We start from the raw sequence: 15,138 nt of genomic DNA, 5'->3' as shown, positions 1-15,138 counted from the left end.
GGAAAGCTAACGGGACCAATTTGAAATTTTTAAAAATATACAATTTTCAACTTGTCAATTTAAAAAGGTTATCTACCTACGATTTTATCTCCAAGGAGGCCAGCCCATACGTTTACTGACCATTGATATTGGAAGGCACACACCCGTATGGCCTGCAGATTTTCCTCACGCCATAAAAGATGGTTCCTCGAGTTGAACATTCCATTCGTGGTGAATGTTAACTCGCCGCTCGACAGAATCAGGTCTGGAAGAGTTGGATCGCTTCGGCATTTAGCGAGAAATCCTATTTTTCAAATTTATTTTTCCATTTAAATAATCTGTATTTTAGGGCTATCGTAAACATTAAATTTTTTAAGTAGCAGTACCTTCACTAAAATAAATGTAACACTCGTAATTTCGGGGGAGTAATTGTTGCACACGTCGAAAATGATAAGGGGCAAACTGTTCCAGCGTAAAACTTGGCGAACCGAATGATCTGATACGCCAATTTCACGCCTAACACTGTGAATCGTACCATTCTGATTTAAAAATAGATCCAACATGTCTGCTTCTTGTCCTACAGTGATATTTCGCGCATCACACCTCTCCTGTCTCTTATGCACTAAACACCCAGTTACATGCAAGCGCAAAAGAATTTTTTGAATCGTAAGTCGTTTTGGATGACGTGGATTGGGAAATCGTCTAGTATATAGTTTTTCCGCTTCACTGGCATTTAGATTAGCCATACCATAGGTGATAATCATATGGGATATTTCCGCACAACTAAAATTCATTTTGGATTCACTATTTTATTGCACGACTTCTTTCTTCAACGATCAAGCTGAGTCTTATTGTTTTATGAGCCTTCACAAAAAATGTAAACATTCTGCAGGTGCATGGTAGTACTAAATCGCTAGTATTTTGTTTATAATATTTACATTTTTTGTGAAGGCTCATAAAACAATAAGACTCAGCTTGGTCGTTGAAGAAAGAAGTCGTGCAATAAAATAGTGAATCCAAAATGGATTTTAGCTGTGCGGAAATGTCAGATATGATTATCACCTATGGTATGGCGAATCAAAATGCCAGTGAAGCGGAAAGACCATATGCTAGATGATTTCCCAATCGATGTCATCTAAAACGACGTACGATTCAAAAAATTGTTTTGCGTTTGCATGAAACTGGGTGTTGAGTGCATAATAGACAGGAGAGGTGTGATGCACGAAATATCACTGTAGGACAAGAAGCAGACATTTTGGATCTATTTTTAAATAAAAATGGTACGATTCACAGTGTTAGGCGTGCGTGACATTGACGTATCAGAACATTCGGTGCGTCAATTTTTACGCAGGAACGGTTTGTGCTCTTATCATTTTCGACGTGTGCAACAATTACTCCCCCGAGATTACGGGTGTCACATTTAATTTTGTGAAGGTACTGCTACTTAAAAAATTTAATGTTTACGATAGCCCTAAAGTACAGATTATTTAAATAGAAAAATAAATTTGAAAAATAGGATTTCTCGCTAAATGCCGAAACGATCCGACTTTTCCAGACCAGATTCTGTGGAGTGACGAGTCAACATTCACCCCGAACGGAATGTTCAACTCGAGGAACCATGTTTTACGGCGTGAGGAAAATCCGAAGGCCGTACGGGTGTGTTCCTTCCAATATCGATGGTCGGAAAACGTATGGGCTGGCCTCCTTGGAAATAAAATCGTAAGTAGAAAACTCTTTTAAATTAAGAACATAAAATTTGTATGTTTTTAAAAATTTCAGATTGGTATCGTTTTCTTTCCGCCGAGACTCGATGGTCTGCATTTCGTAGATTTTTTAAGAGAAGAGCTAGGCCCATTAATGGAATATGTGCCTTTAAACATGCGGAATAAAATCTTTTTCCAGTATGATGGAGCACCGGCACATTATTCTGCGAATGTGCGTCTCGCGCTAAACCTGATCTTTCCAGGTAGGTGGATTGGTCGAAGTGGTCTTATCGCATGGCCACACCGAGATCACCGGATCTCAACTCTCTTGACTATTTTCTGTGGGGTCACGTCAAGAATTTAGTCGAGAATTGTCGTGAAGGTACCGAGAAAGAGGTGCGGCAGTCAATTTTAGCGGCCTTTCGTACCATCACACCAGATATGGTACAGCGAGCAACGCGTGCCATTGTCCACAGATCGCAAATATGCGTGATACAACGGGATAGGCAATTTGAGCAACTGCTGAATTAAATGGTTAATGTGGGTTAGGCCTCCTGGGGAAGCCACTATAAAAAAAACGCACCGCTTTATCTACCGCCAGGTGGTGAGGAAATGATAGTTTTTAAAGCAGTCAAAAATCCTCGCGTTAAACTTGTGCATTTCATCGAACTGAAAATTGTAATATCAATATCGAGTTTGGGCTTATTTTTATAATAAAAATCCGTTAATTTCATTATTAATAATTATGAGAATATGCAATGAATGCAGTTCTCAATCGGATTTTTTAAACGTGTTGATGTTTTCTTTGTTTTTATGACGCTTAGCCTATTGTTTATCAACACACACTCACACACATCCGTCGCTCGGCAAGTAAAATTTAATTACTAATTACTCCAAAACCTTAGGAGATAGAAAAATTTTTTTATGGAATTTTCTTCTTAAAATCACCCCCTTTTCCCAGGTTTTCCGGGTTGGCAACCTTTAATCACAAACCCATATATATAAGTTCTCCCGCTTTAATAGGGCTATATATGTTCTCAACACAGCTACACAGAACGACCATATAACAAGATCGTAAGCTGACAATGCCTACATTTGTGAGGCTGTAACGCAATCAAGGAAAGCAAGACATTTTTAGGTTAAAGGGTTAGATTTCTCGGAAACCTTCGCTGACCCTCTTTTCATTAACATGTCTACAATAAACAGTAATTATTTTAAACAATTCTGCCATGATGAAATCTAGAAAAGCATCAATAACTTTATCTGTGCACGCATGGTAACAAACAATACGGCGGACATCAATAAGGGGCTAGAGTCTTTCTCTTTCACGCGACACTGACTTAAAAGTTACTATTTCTACCGCAATTGACGCTAGTCTATAATGAAATAAGATCATCAGTAATTGCTGGTCGCTCCTGGATCACCTTAAGTTGATGATTCTGGGCAACAATGCAGCGTTATTTATAGCTTAATTTTAAAACCCTTTTATCTTTTCGCTGATGCACTGTATAACATGCTCAGTCTAATAAGATAGTAAACAAATAAGTATTATATTAAAAAAGAAATTTGAAGAAAATCTTCATTCGCTTTCTGAGAATCTTATTTTTTATTAGATAGAGCAGTGTGCTGTATCATTGGAAGAGCAAAATTACTCCAAAATAGATTTTTAAGAAAGCACATTGCGGTTTCCAGAAATTTCGGTCTAAGTGAAAAGCTTCATGGATTCCTTTAAGAATAATAAATAAACCTTTTTCCATTCTCCGAAAGGATAAGCCAAAAAATGAAGAATATAATTTTTTCTTTATACCGTAGATTGTCCATAGTTTTTACCTATTACTATTTGCGTAATGCTTGCCTGAATTGACTTGGTAGTAAAACTAGTCAATTGCTAAGTCAGATTCTAGTTTATGGTGACTAGATGATGGCATGATCCTAAATGAAATATTTATCAATTTAACAAGAAAATTGTAATAAAAAAAGAGGAAAGCATAAGTATTTACCAATTTATTTCAAATGTTTTCGTACTTAAGAGAGTGTAAAAACTGTGAATAATAATCTACGGCAGTAACAAAAAATTATTCTTAATTTTGTGGCTTGTACTTTTATGAATTGAAAAAATGCTTATTCTGTTCTTAAAAGGATCCCTCAAGTTCTCCAAGCTCACCACTTTGGTCAAAATTTCAGAGAAGATTATGGCCTGACTTGAAAATCTATTTTCGAATCATTTTGCTCTCCCAATGATATAGCAAACTGCTCCATCTGATAAACAGTAAGATTTTCAAAAATTGAAAAAAAAATAGTATATTTTACAACAAGGGAGGAAAGGTGACGATTGCAAACAAAGCGTAATTTTGGCAGCACGAGCGAAGCGAGGGAAGCCATTTACACGAGTGTAATCGTCAAGTTATTTCATCTCGTGTTTACACGATATTTTTCATCAAAAGTGTATGAAATATGGGATTTTTTTCATCCTAGTTAACTACCGGACCGAAAACGGCTGTTTTCACGTCAGTATCATCCGCGCATGTGCACTAGTGTTTTACTTCACTTTTGGCCCAAATTTTTTCCTCCCAAAGGACGAAAGTGAAGCAAAACTCTAGTGCGCATACGCGACTGAGACTGGAATGAAAACAGCCGTTTTCAGCCCGGTAAACTACCCTCAAAAGAGCCACCTTCCATGCACGTGTGATAAAAAATCCTTATATTCTTTTTTTTTAAATGATAATTATTTTGTGACTACCTTGGAGCAGTTCATATTTCGCGTAACTGAAAAAATAAAAAGACTTCCAAATTAATCTACAAATAACACCGTATCGTAACCCAGAATTATCAATTTAACAAATGCTTTCGAGGATTCTTTTAACCCGCCATTAGGCGCGTGCTTTTTTTTTACATAGATAGACGCGTGGGGTGCCACGGACATCCCATTTGTTTTTCGTTATTAGACGTAAAATATTTACAAATTCAGATTTATTTTTCAATAAATATCATCTATGTGACGTTCCCTTCGTATACGATAACAGTTGCATGTCTTTAAGTTATTTATATTAATTAAACGCTGATACTTGTAAGTGATTGCACAAATTTTTCGCTAAGCTATCATTAGATTTCTATTCTTGGGGGGTTTTGGACACCCCGCGCGCCCATTGACGGGTTCAATATAAGCAGAAAATAAATTCACACAGCATCTAAATCTAGAATGTAGGACGACAGGAGGTAGTATTTATAATTCGTATAGTTTCACATGTGTGTGCGTGTGGCAATAAGGAACGGTGAATTATGCGCGACTTTCATTTATCGAAAGGGAACTGTCAACGAAAGTGTGAGTAAAGTAATTTTTCTGATGAAACGAAAAGCTGATTTATCGGTTTAAAATTGATTTATCTCGGCAATGAGGTTTTTACGGATGCAATGGTACATGACTTTTCGACTTAGTTTATGTTCAAGAACATGTGGTTAAAATTAAAAGCATTATTACTCAAACACACACACCCTGTATACCGAAATATAACAATTTTTCTCCTTCGTCTTCTTTCCCTTCTCCAGATTGTATGTCTCGGGTTAAATTTTTCCACTTAAATGACGTTATTTTCCCACTACTACCAACCTGATTTCTGGTTTTCAAAATTTGTCACTAAGAACTACCAACTTAATTTTCGACTCTCAAAATTTGTCACTATTGTTGTGGTGCAATCGCTGAATTACTAACTGTGAATTCGGAGACCTGCATTAGTGCGTACTGAGTGTATCTTTATCTTATTATTATTCATATGAAAGCAGAGGATAGAGATATTCTCAGTGCACACTAGTGCAGGTACTCGAATTCGTAATAAGACTTTCGGAATTTTAGTGTATTTAAAGACATTTATTGTAATAAAATACAGAGACTTCGATGAATACAATGTTTCACAAGGATAATGAACTTTTAACAATAATTGCGAGGTCAAGAAAATACTCTGGAAATCTAAGAGTTAAAGGAGGACCGAAGGTTCTCGGAAAGTATCGACTGTTTCCAATTAGATGTAGACTCGAACTGAGTTTTGGACCTGCACATTTGGAACTCTTTCCCTCAAAGTTCAGCGTGAAACATTTCTTTATTTGGTAAGGTTCGTAGGTCCTAATGGTCAATGCGTCGTTTGTTGTAGAACGCTTGATTGCTATCGACACGCATTGGTCATGTGTGGTGACTATGTCTTAGCGACAATGTGAGCGAACTGCGACATGTGGCTCAGGTTAGACTTAAAAATTTCTTAAGTGCATTTTGGAACAGGAATATTTTCCTTCCAATGAAATTATTGAAATATATATACATTTTATAATGAATTTGTTTAAAGGAAATGGTTCTTAATAATAATAATATTACTAAATATAAGAATGATATTAGTTATGTATGCTAATATGTATATGGCTACATAACAATATTACCAACCTAATTTTGGTCTGACAGAATTGTGTCTGCTGCTGTGTTTATAATAAAATTGTTTTTCTTGTGATGATGTTGTTCACCCAAATAACAATTCATTCTCCTGTGATTATGAATGTGAGAATTTTGAAATTAAGATATAAATTTGATTAATAATGATAAAAGGAATTGACGATTAAATAAGTATAACATTATATTTTACAATACAGGACGTAGTATACTTTTTATCACACGTGATGTGAAAGTACAGATTCTCATGCCGGTTTTGCGGGACGAAAATGATATTTTTCCGACTAGCGGGAGGAAAGTAAATAATTTTCATCCCTCCAAAACACGTATAGAAAACTGTACTTTCCATTATTTGTAATGAAAAGTAGTATGTTAACCACGAAAGAAATCAATTGCTGACGATTTTATGAAGTTTGGATGCCTTCGGCTACGTTAATGACCCTCGCCTTCGACTCAGGTATCAACCTCGCCTCTGGCATCCAAACTTCACAACTCGTCAGCAATCAATCACTTTCTTTCCTAGGTTAACAATGTACTATTGTAGTACTTTGTGGAATTTATTTCTTAGGTAAAATTAAAATAAAACATTTCTAATTTCATCGCTGAAGACAGAGCTGATTGGATTCGCTGAGATTGATACTTACAACCATGCCAACTAGAACTTTACTTTCAAGATTAATGTGCATCGGTCATTATTAGGAGTATATTAATTCACAGAAACTGTTAAGGTAATTGAAAATATTATATTATACTTTGAGGTATTTAAGGGAGTACCTTCGGTTTTGAAAATAAAAGTGGATCTTGAAAAACTTTATGTATAGCTTAATAAACACTAGAAAATAACCTTACAAAAATATCAGAGGGCTAGGGTGCTTATGAGTTGAGTTATAAAAAAACAATATTGATGGAATTAACATTGAGTGTTATGAGAAATAAGGTCTCAAGTGTGTTCATATACATATCATAAAGCAGTAAAAAAGCAGGTTTTCTTGAAAAAAATTATAAAAGATTATAAGCATTTCCGCAAACCATAGAATCTTTCAAAATGTGTATTAAGTACCTATGAGACAGCGTTGCCAACTCCGTCATTTTGATTATACTACGCTGTATAATGATGTCAGTAATGCTAGAATCAAGCTTTTAGCAACGAAAATGAAGTCAGCCGCTAGTCAGCAGCAGTATAGAAAATTTGAAGGGAAAGGATATATACCCCTTCCCTTCAAATTTTCTATACTGCTGCTGACTAGCGGCTAACTTCATTTTCGTTGCTAAAAGCTTGATTCTAGCATTACTGACATCATTATACAGCGTAGTATAATCAAAATGACGGAGTTGGCAACGCTGCTATGAGAGTTGTAATAAATAATTAACGGAACGCACTATGATTTTACGCGAAACGCTACCTTCTGTTAACATGACTTGTCAACAGTTTAAACAGCGGACGCCGCTACCTACTGTTCTCACGCCATTGAAATCGAACGTTTCCTATTTATATTTTAGTTTTACTTGAGTAGATAGATTACATTTTATTATAATTTTAATAATCATAATTTTACATTGAATTTTTATACTCTCACGTAAACATCTGTATATCTATATATAACATGACGTTACCAGATTGTCTAACGTACAACGAGTGGTTCAAACGAGAGCTCCGCAATAGCGAGCACGCTTTGTTTTAACTACAGCAGTATCGAAGGTACTCCCTTAAATCATTGACAAAATGTATGTTTTCTTCTTTTCATTAAACTGATATCTATAGCAACTATCCAACAGACTATATCTTTCATTCGGACAATTTTTCAAGAGACAATAAAACTTTCTTATGACTATGATTATTGAAAAGTGGATTAATATTTGCTAATCTTTATTTAATATTCAATTATAACATAAAAGAATATTATAATCAAATATTGATCTATACTTCTCTAATTAGAGTAAAAAGATATTATTATTATCTCTAGAAAAGTTTGCCAAATTCTGGATTTGATTTCTCAGAAAACTAGTATCAATATTTTGTTATAAAATAACAACCTAGCATTCCTGATTTTATAGAATAAATAGAAGAATCTGTATTTTCATGAAAATAAATATTCTGCAAAAGAATTGTAATAAGTTAATAAGCAAAGTTAACTCTAGGTTTAATTTGCAACAGTTAATAAGGATAACAGTGACAGCAATCGCATCAGCTGAGGAAATTAAATAATATAACTAGTAATATGCTTAAAATTATAAAATTTAGACTGTAAACATAGTTTTTATCTGTTACCAAAAAGAAATTTGATGATTTCAAAATTGAAAGGATATTTGCAAAGATCACATACCATAGACTATTTTAAAAACATCTAATCATTAAGTTGGCTAAAAGTTAATAAAAACGTCTTTTTGGTTATGTGTGGTGTATGAGTTAATTATAAAAGCCTCTTTTAGTTGATTTTAAACAATCTTGATCAATAATGTGTAGCAAATTTAACAACTGTCAGAAAATATGTGAAATATAATATTTAATACCTAAAATAAATCTGCTACCTATTAGACTATAAATGTCTATAGACAAAACACGTACTGTATTTATTTTATTTCTTATCCAGTTTGCTGTCAATAAATTTTGTATTCGAGTATAGCAAACATAAAACTACAATGAAATGCTTTAATTTCTACATATGGTGATAGAATGTAAATTTCGTGCATAAGAGCAGATCTTCAAAAATGTCAAAAATTGACTAAATTTGCATCAATATTATGTAAATTTAGAACCTTGCAGCCACTTTTTCTTTAAAAATATATAAAATACTGATTAAATAGTTTATATAAAGACCAATCCCACATAAAACAAGCTTCGACTGTAACAAGAGCCGGCATATACTTTAATCGTCTAGCATAAATAATACGGTAAAATAAAATATTCGAATTAAGAAAATTAGTGAAACCCAAATGTTAGGCAAGTATATGTTTTTATCATGGCAAAAATTAAAATTTCGAGACAAAAAATAGTATCACAAAGAAGCTACTTGCCGGGGCCGGTTATATAGAATCGTATTAAGGAAGTTACTACCCAAATTAATTTTCTTATGATTTTTTTAAATTGATACCAAGTATTTATTATAATGTAACACGTAACGGATTGAATTTTGGGATAGACCAGCGAAATGGATTTCGAGGTATGGAGCCTCAAAGTTTTAAAATTTAGCACGCGTTATATGGGATGTAACAGCAGTTTCAAGAGATGTTTGCTCATTAATAAAATACGGCTCTTAGGAATGTACTGAAAAAGCAGTATTCTTTTTTTGAAACCTAAAGGAAGATGATATTAAAAAGCCAGGAAGCCTAGCGTTTCCGTTATTGAGATATTTTAATGCAAATTCAGAGGTGTGACGTTGAATTACTTGCGATTTGAGGTTGGAAGCAGCACAACAATATACGCGTGGTCAAATTCTCGCTCTCTCTCTCTCTCTCTCTAACTAGTCTTACTGTATGTCTAGGCCTGAATGTTATGTTTTTTTTATGTGTGGTAAATAGACGAATTTCAGCAAAATAGTCGCTTACAAAAGTTTTATGTTTACTATAAGCTCTGATGTGTGTGTGTGGTACTTCTCTATCATTAAGTTCTAAACTTTTGTAAGTGACGGTCAGGTAGCAACCTCCTTAAATAGCCACATGTAGAACTTACAAGAAGCAGCGCTTGTATTTATGAAAGTGACTTAGGCATGAACATTAGGAGGCCGGCAAGTAACTTTTTTATGTTATTATTCTTTTTTTGAAATTTTAACTTTTGCCACGGTAAAATTATATACTTGCCTAATATTTGGATTTCACTATTTTTTTTAATTGGAACATTTTATTTTACTATACTATTTACGCTAGACGATTTATATACTTGTCGTCTTTTTTTACAAGTGAAACTTGTTTTTTGTCGTTTTATGTGTACATCTTTCACTTTTTCCATTTACATCTTCAAAAAATTTGGTCTTTAATTGCTTTTCTTTCTTAATCCATTTTGTTGTTCTTTTCAACTTTGGAGGGAAAATAAAATTACTTACCGTGTGGCTTTGTTACACGAAGGTGTTTTCTTGTGAGATTTCCTTTACTATACATAATACAAATAATTATATGAATGCCAGCTTCACTAATTAAACATGAAGTAAGTATAATAAAACGATTTTAAGTAATTTCATATGATTTCGTTATATTTAATTCATGTTGCCCTATCAAACTTGTATTATGCATTCTAAAGGAAATTAGAAGAATAAAGAAAAGTACATGGAGGATTAGTTTATATAAATTGGATAGGAAGAATAGATAAAGAATTATTGAGACCGATTATAAGGCAAGCTGATTGTTCATATTGTGATTTATTAGCTAATTCTTTATTCTGATGAAAGAGATAAAGAAATGTTAAATTAGACTGTACAGTGTATAACCTTGAACATTTTAATTGTTTCGTAGTCAAATGTAGGACGTACAGCAGTGCTCTATCAAATTCAGGCTTAACCAAAAAATAATTGATAGAAAAGAGGGTATTAGTAGATGTAAGTTCCTGCACACAATGTTATAGATATTTCCTCTATCCTTTTAAGTATTTATTATTATAATTCTCATGACTGCATTTTCTTAATCCTTAGGTTTGTTCTGAAGGAAGAAACTTCATCCTTACACAAACGATGACCTTCTGAAATAATTATGGTATGAACAATTCGACACTCGAGCCCTTCTCTCCTGGAATCAGTCTTCAACCTATTAATTGAAGTTCAATAATAGAAAAATTAAATTGTGTATTATTCAATACTGCTGACTTATTCCTGTACCGTATTACGTTATTACAATAAAGGTTATTAATATTATAAACTGTAAGTTAGGTACCTTTTCACTTATAATTAAATAGATAAATATTATAATATAAGATAAATTTCGCGCACGAATAATAAAATTTATTTTAACCCCTTCAGGGGCACAATTAAACTAGAAGTGCTATCAACCTTCGCTTATCACATTCTCATATTTTGGGTTCTCTGATTACAATTCTGATGATAGAATTGAAAAATTCAAAATTACTGCAGCAATATGGTGGACCTAAAAAAAAAAATTAAAAATTATCGAATACAAAAAATTGTACTGTATTCTACATGAAATTCTAAACAAAAAGTAATCTTGTCCTTTTTTTTTAATTTTAATCTCTGAGTAACGAAAGTAAATTAAAAAATATTAATGTCGCCCTCTTTGCCTTACCCAGAACTAACGACGAGGACGTGGAGAGAATCTAGTTCCAATTTTTTTTGGTACTTTTTTGTTTTATATTTTTTTCATGTGTAGTTTATTTTAGTTTTTCCATACATGTCATAAATTTATAATACTTTTGTTTTACTTTTTATGAAAATTCTCGAAACAATATTTCTCATTAGAATTACATAATGGTACGTTACACGTTTTACAAAAGTATCGTGTCCTTTTTTCACTGCTCTTTGTGCTACAATATGTGTGCATTTTCCATAAGTAGAATCAGCTCCAGGAAAGTGAGATGATTCCGTTGTTCTCAGCGCTTCTGTAGGTTTCGATTGTGCAGATTTAGAAGGCTTTTCAGTGACAGAAGGTAACGAAGCTGTTCTTTCTCTTTTCGAACGTTTAGAAACTCCTACTAATTGATCGACAATTTCCAATCGATAATCTTTGCGTAATAATGTGTTATATGGAAAATACAAACGGTATGGTATGAAAGAATTTACTACAGTTACATCCATAAAATGCCAAAAAATTCGATGCCACCATTTTTGGCTTTTCCTGCTAAAAGTTCATAGATTGATTTCAACTATTCAGCTGTATCTACTTATCCTATATGTTTATTATAGTCTTTTACTATTTCGGGGCAAGTAACTTTCAAACAGACCCATCCTTTTGCCGCCGACTCACAGTCGTCGAAATCGAAGTATCATGGAAATTAGATAATTGTTGGAGATCGGGGATGTGTCAGTGCGAGCAATCGTGGCCTCTCGGGCTGTCTCGCTTCCGCACACTCAGTCTCTTTCCTCTTCTACTTTTACTCAACGCCACTAGGTGGCCACGGCCATGGCGAGCTCTCTCGCTCGCATGATTTAGTTCAGAATCTATTTAAGTGCCAGCTGGCCTGGCACTTGCGCGGCCCGTTACAGATGGTCTAGACTTTAGATTTTGTCAAATTTTGTTAAGTTACAGCTTAGCCATCCTTATACCTATCTGCGACTCGACTAGGACTCCTAGATCGCAAAACTTTTTCCTTTAGCGTTTTCGTGGTCTCCAGGAGAACGTTATCCTTTCTTTTCTAGCTTCGTTGCCTGGGTGTCTCAGGCAGTGATGCCAGAATGCCTACGAAACTACCCCCCACTATGACTACTAGCTTCTCTCAGCCACATAGGTAGCCACGTCTGTCGGTGAGGCACACACCATTACCTCGATGCGTGCGTGTTTCGGCTTCCACCGCTTCACTTCCTTCACCTTCGGTAACCAGTGAGTGCGAGAGAGAGAGGGGTATAGTTTTCTCGGACCTCTCACTCGCTCTCAATCGTAACTTCGTTTAGTCGGCGAGTCGAGGAAAAATCTTGTTCAACCAGCTCGGCGAGTAGTCCAACCAAATTAATAAAAATAATTATACAAAATCTTAAATTTATTTTAATTTTTTTTTAAAGCGGTAAATCGTAAGGAGTGAAAATATACAAAATTCGAACTCATAAGGGGTGTGCTTACAGCGGGGGGGGGGTGAAAAAAGGGTAACCAAAAATATTTCGACTTCCATACGTCATAGAATAAATTTTTTTTTATTTTACACAGAAAAATATTCTCTACAACTGTTATCTAACAATATTTTTTGTAGCGGAATCGGTTAAAAAGTTATTCAGCAGAGAAGGATACAAATGTTGTAATTTTAACTTATTTAATTTAATATTTTGAATCCCGCTATTTTAACCGAAAATAAGTTAAAATATTATTTATAGGGCATTTAATTAGCTGTAATTCTAGCTAGTTAAAATATGATTTTCGTCAAATAGAATCATAGATAGAGGGCATCAAAGTTTATTATTTTAACTACTTGCTTTGCTCAATGAATGAAATACACATCTTTACTATGTTTTATATTGAAACCTTAAGCTCCTCATGTTTTCAATGTATTTGTGACAAGTGCTTTAAAGAATAAACTCTATTCCACACCACCATGGAAGTAGAGTTGTGGAGGCATATTTTTTTTTAACGTGGTATCTCTAGAAGGTATATTCCATAGGATTGCTTACTGAGCTAGTTTCGAGACAATTGCAATGAGCTTGGCCATAGGGAATCTTTCATTAAAGATATTTAATTTTTCAGGTTATTAATAAATGAATAAATTAAATGTCAATCTTAAATAATATAAGTTAATGATAATGACATAGAAATGTTTACAACAAAATTATATGATTCCCTCAAATTTCTCGTTTTAATTTAATTCATAATTATTCACTTCAAATAATTGTATATCTTAAACAAGACATCTTTCACTGTTTCAAGAACATATTCTTAAACTCCATAGTTGTTAAGCAAAGGTATATTTACCTTTGATTTAAATAAGAAAATAAATTTATTGAAATATTCATATTTTTTACTATAAAAACGTAAATTCTAGTAAATGAAAACATCTAAATATAGCATAAAATATTTTTACTTTAAAACCTTTTCCTTTACATTTATCAAATTAATTTCTGTAATAAATATATCTTACTATAGATATACAGGGTGTTTCACGTAAGGCGCCCCAGCTCGAAAAGAGGACTTAGAGTTTATGGTGGGGGCAGATGCATCTTATTGGCCGCGGTTGGAGAGAGAGTAAAAGAAAGAGGATAAGAGTTGACCAAAGATGACTGATGTGAGCGGGGAAGGGAGGGGCAGCGACACGCTAGGCGTATCGTCTAGTAAAGGATAGCTCTATCCTTCTCCACGTTAATCCTTCTCTCTCCCTCCGCGGCCAATTAGATGCATCTGCCCCCACCATGCGCTCTGAGTCCTCATTTCGAGCTGGGGCGCCTTACGTGAAACACCCTGTATACTTTTTATTTTTAAAGGGTAAGGTTATTAAAAACAAATATATTGTATTTACTTCCATATTCATTTTTTTTCATTATAGCTAATTTATATTAAAATAGATATAGGGGAAAGTAGTCGAATATCGATCAAGCGGCTAATATTGATCACTTAATTTTACAAAGTAGAATTGCGCTATAGGATAATCCTGATAGACTGTGAATTAATAAGGCAGAAGCTTTATAGTAATAAAAGTTTTGGATGACTTTGTCGAAAAGTCAGGCGTTCCTAACGAAAACATATTTATGTACGATTTTCTTATAAGAGTTATACTTCATTGTATGAGGTGTGCACTTGTGTGTGGCAAATGAGTCTATTATGAAATTATTGCCATAGATTAAGCTACGTCGTGATTTAAGGTAAGTTTTACATTTTTCATTAAAATAGACAATTTTTATATTGGTGATTATAAATGAGCTTGATCATTTTCGCGCATACGCGGGTAATTCCGATCAGGTTGATCGATATTAACCGCCTTTGATCAATGTTAGTCATTAGATTTTCTACTTCCTTTATACTTTGAACAAACTCGTCAGCAATAAAACAAAAAAAAAATAAAAGAAGCTTATATAAGAAGACAGAAAATGACATTTGTCTAAAATATAAAAAAAATAGGTAGGGATGATCTAAGGTAGCGTTTTAGGTCATGTGGATCATTGGTCCGTCCTATTAGGGATGCCAGATTCCAGCTATTCGCAACCAAAATGAAGTTAGCCGTTAGTCAGTCACACTATCGAGAATTTGAGAGAAAGGGATACACACACAGCGGTGCCTTGTCAGCATAGATGTGATTTGGACTTCGGAAGAGTTCGGCTTTAGAGGAAGAGCGACTACCGCTAACTAACACATTTTCACGTGTCATCCGTGTGAAGTGATGCTATGTTTACCCAAAAACTCGATGGAAATCAAAATCCTTTTCCTAAATTAGGTTTTAATTTTTATAAA

At 34.0% G+C, this 15,138-nt stretch overlaps 1 protein-coding gene across 3 annotated transcripts in view; it reads left to right on the top strand.

Moving 5' to 3' along the window:
• The window catches only part of Csk (C-terminal Src kinase), a 278,720-nt gene that overhangs the window by 219,313 nt on the left and 44,269 nt on the right, over window positions 1-15,138 (top strand). For 2 of the 3 annotated variants that reach the window (XM_066727078.1, XM_066727077.1), the window contains one exon: window positions 10,737-10,959. The exons of the other annotated variant lie outside the window; for it this stretch is intronic. In XM_066727078.1, coding sequence (XP_066583175.1) covers window positions 10,737-10,787 — 51 coding nt within the window. In that variant the 3' untranslated portion in view covers window positions 10,788-10,959. Of the gene's footprint in view, window positions 1-10,736; window positions 10,960-15,138 lie in introns of those variants that run through there. 3 annotated transcript variants of the gene reach the window in all.

Source organism: Prorops nasuta, unplaced genomic scaffold (assembly GCF_024137725.1).
Source record: "Prorops nasuta isolate Cenicafe-Biocafe unplaced genomic scaffold, Cenicafe_Pnas_1.2 PNAS00005, whole genome shotgun sequence".
NCBI classification, from domain to species: domain Eukaryota; kingdom Metazoa; phylum Arthropoda; class Insecta; order Hymenoptera; family Bethylidae; genus Prorops; species Prorops nasuta.
The sequence above is the reverse complement of the archived record's forward strand: the minus strand, read 5'-3'. Positions and strand labels throughout refer to the sequence as shown.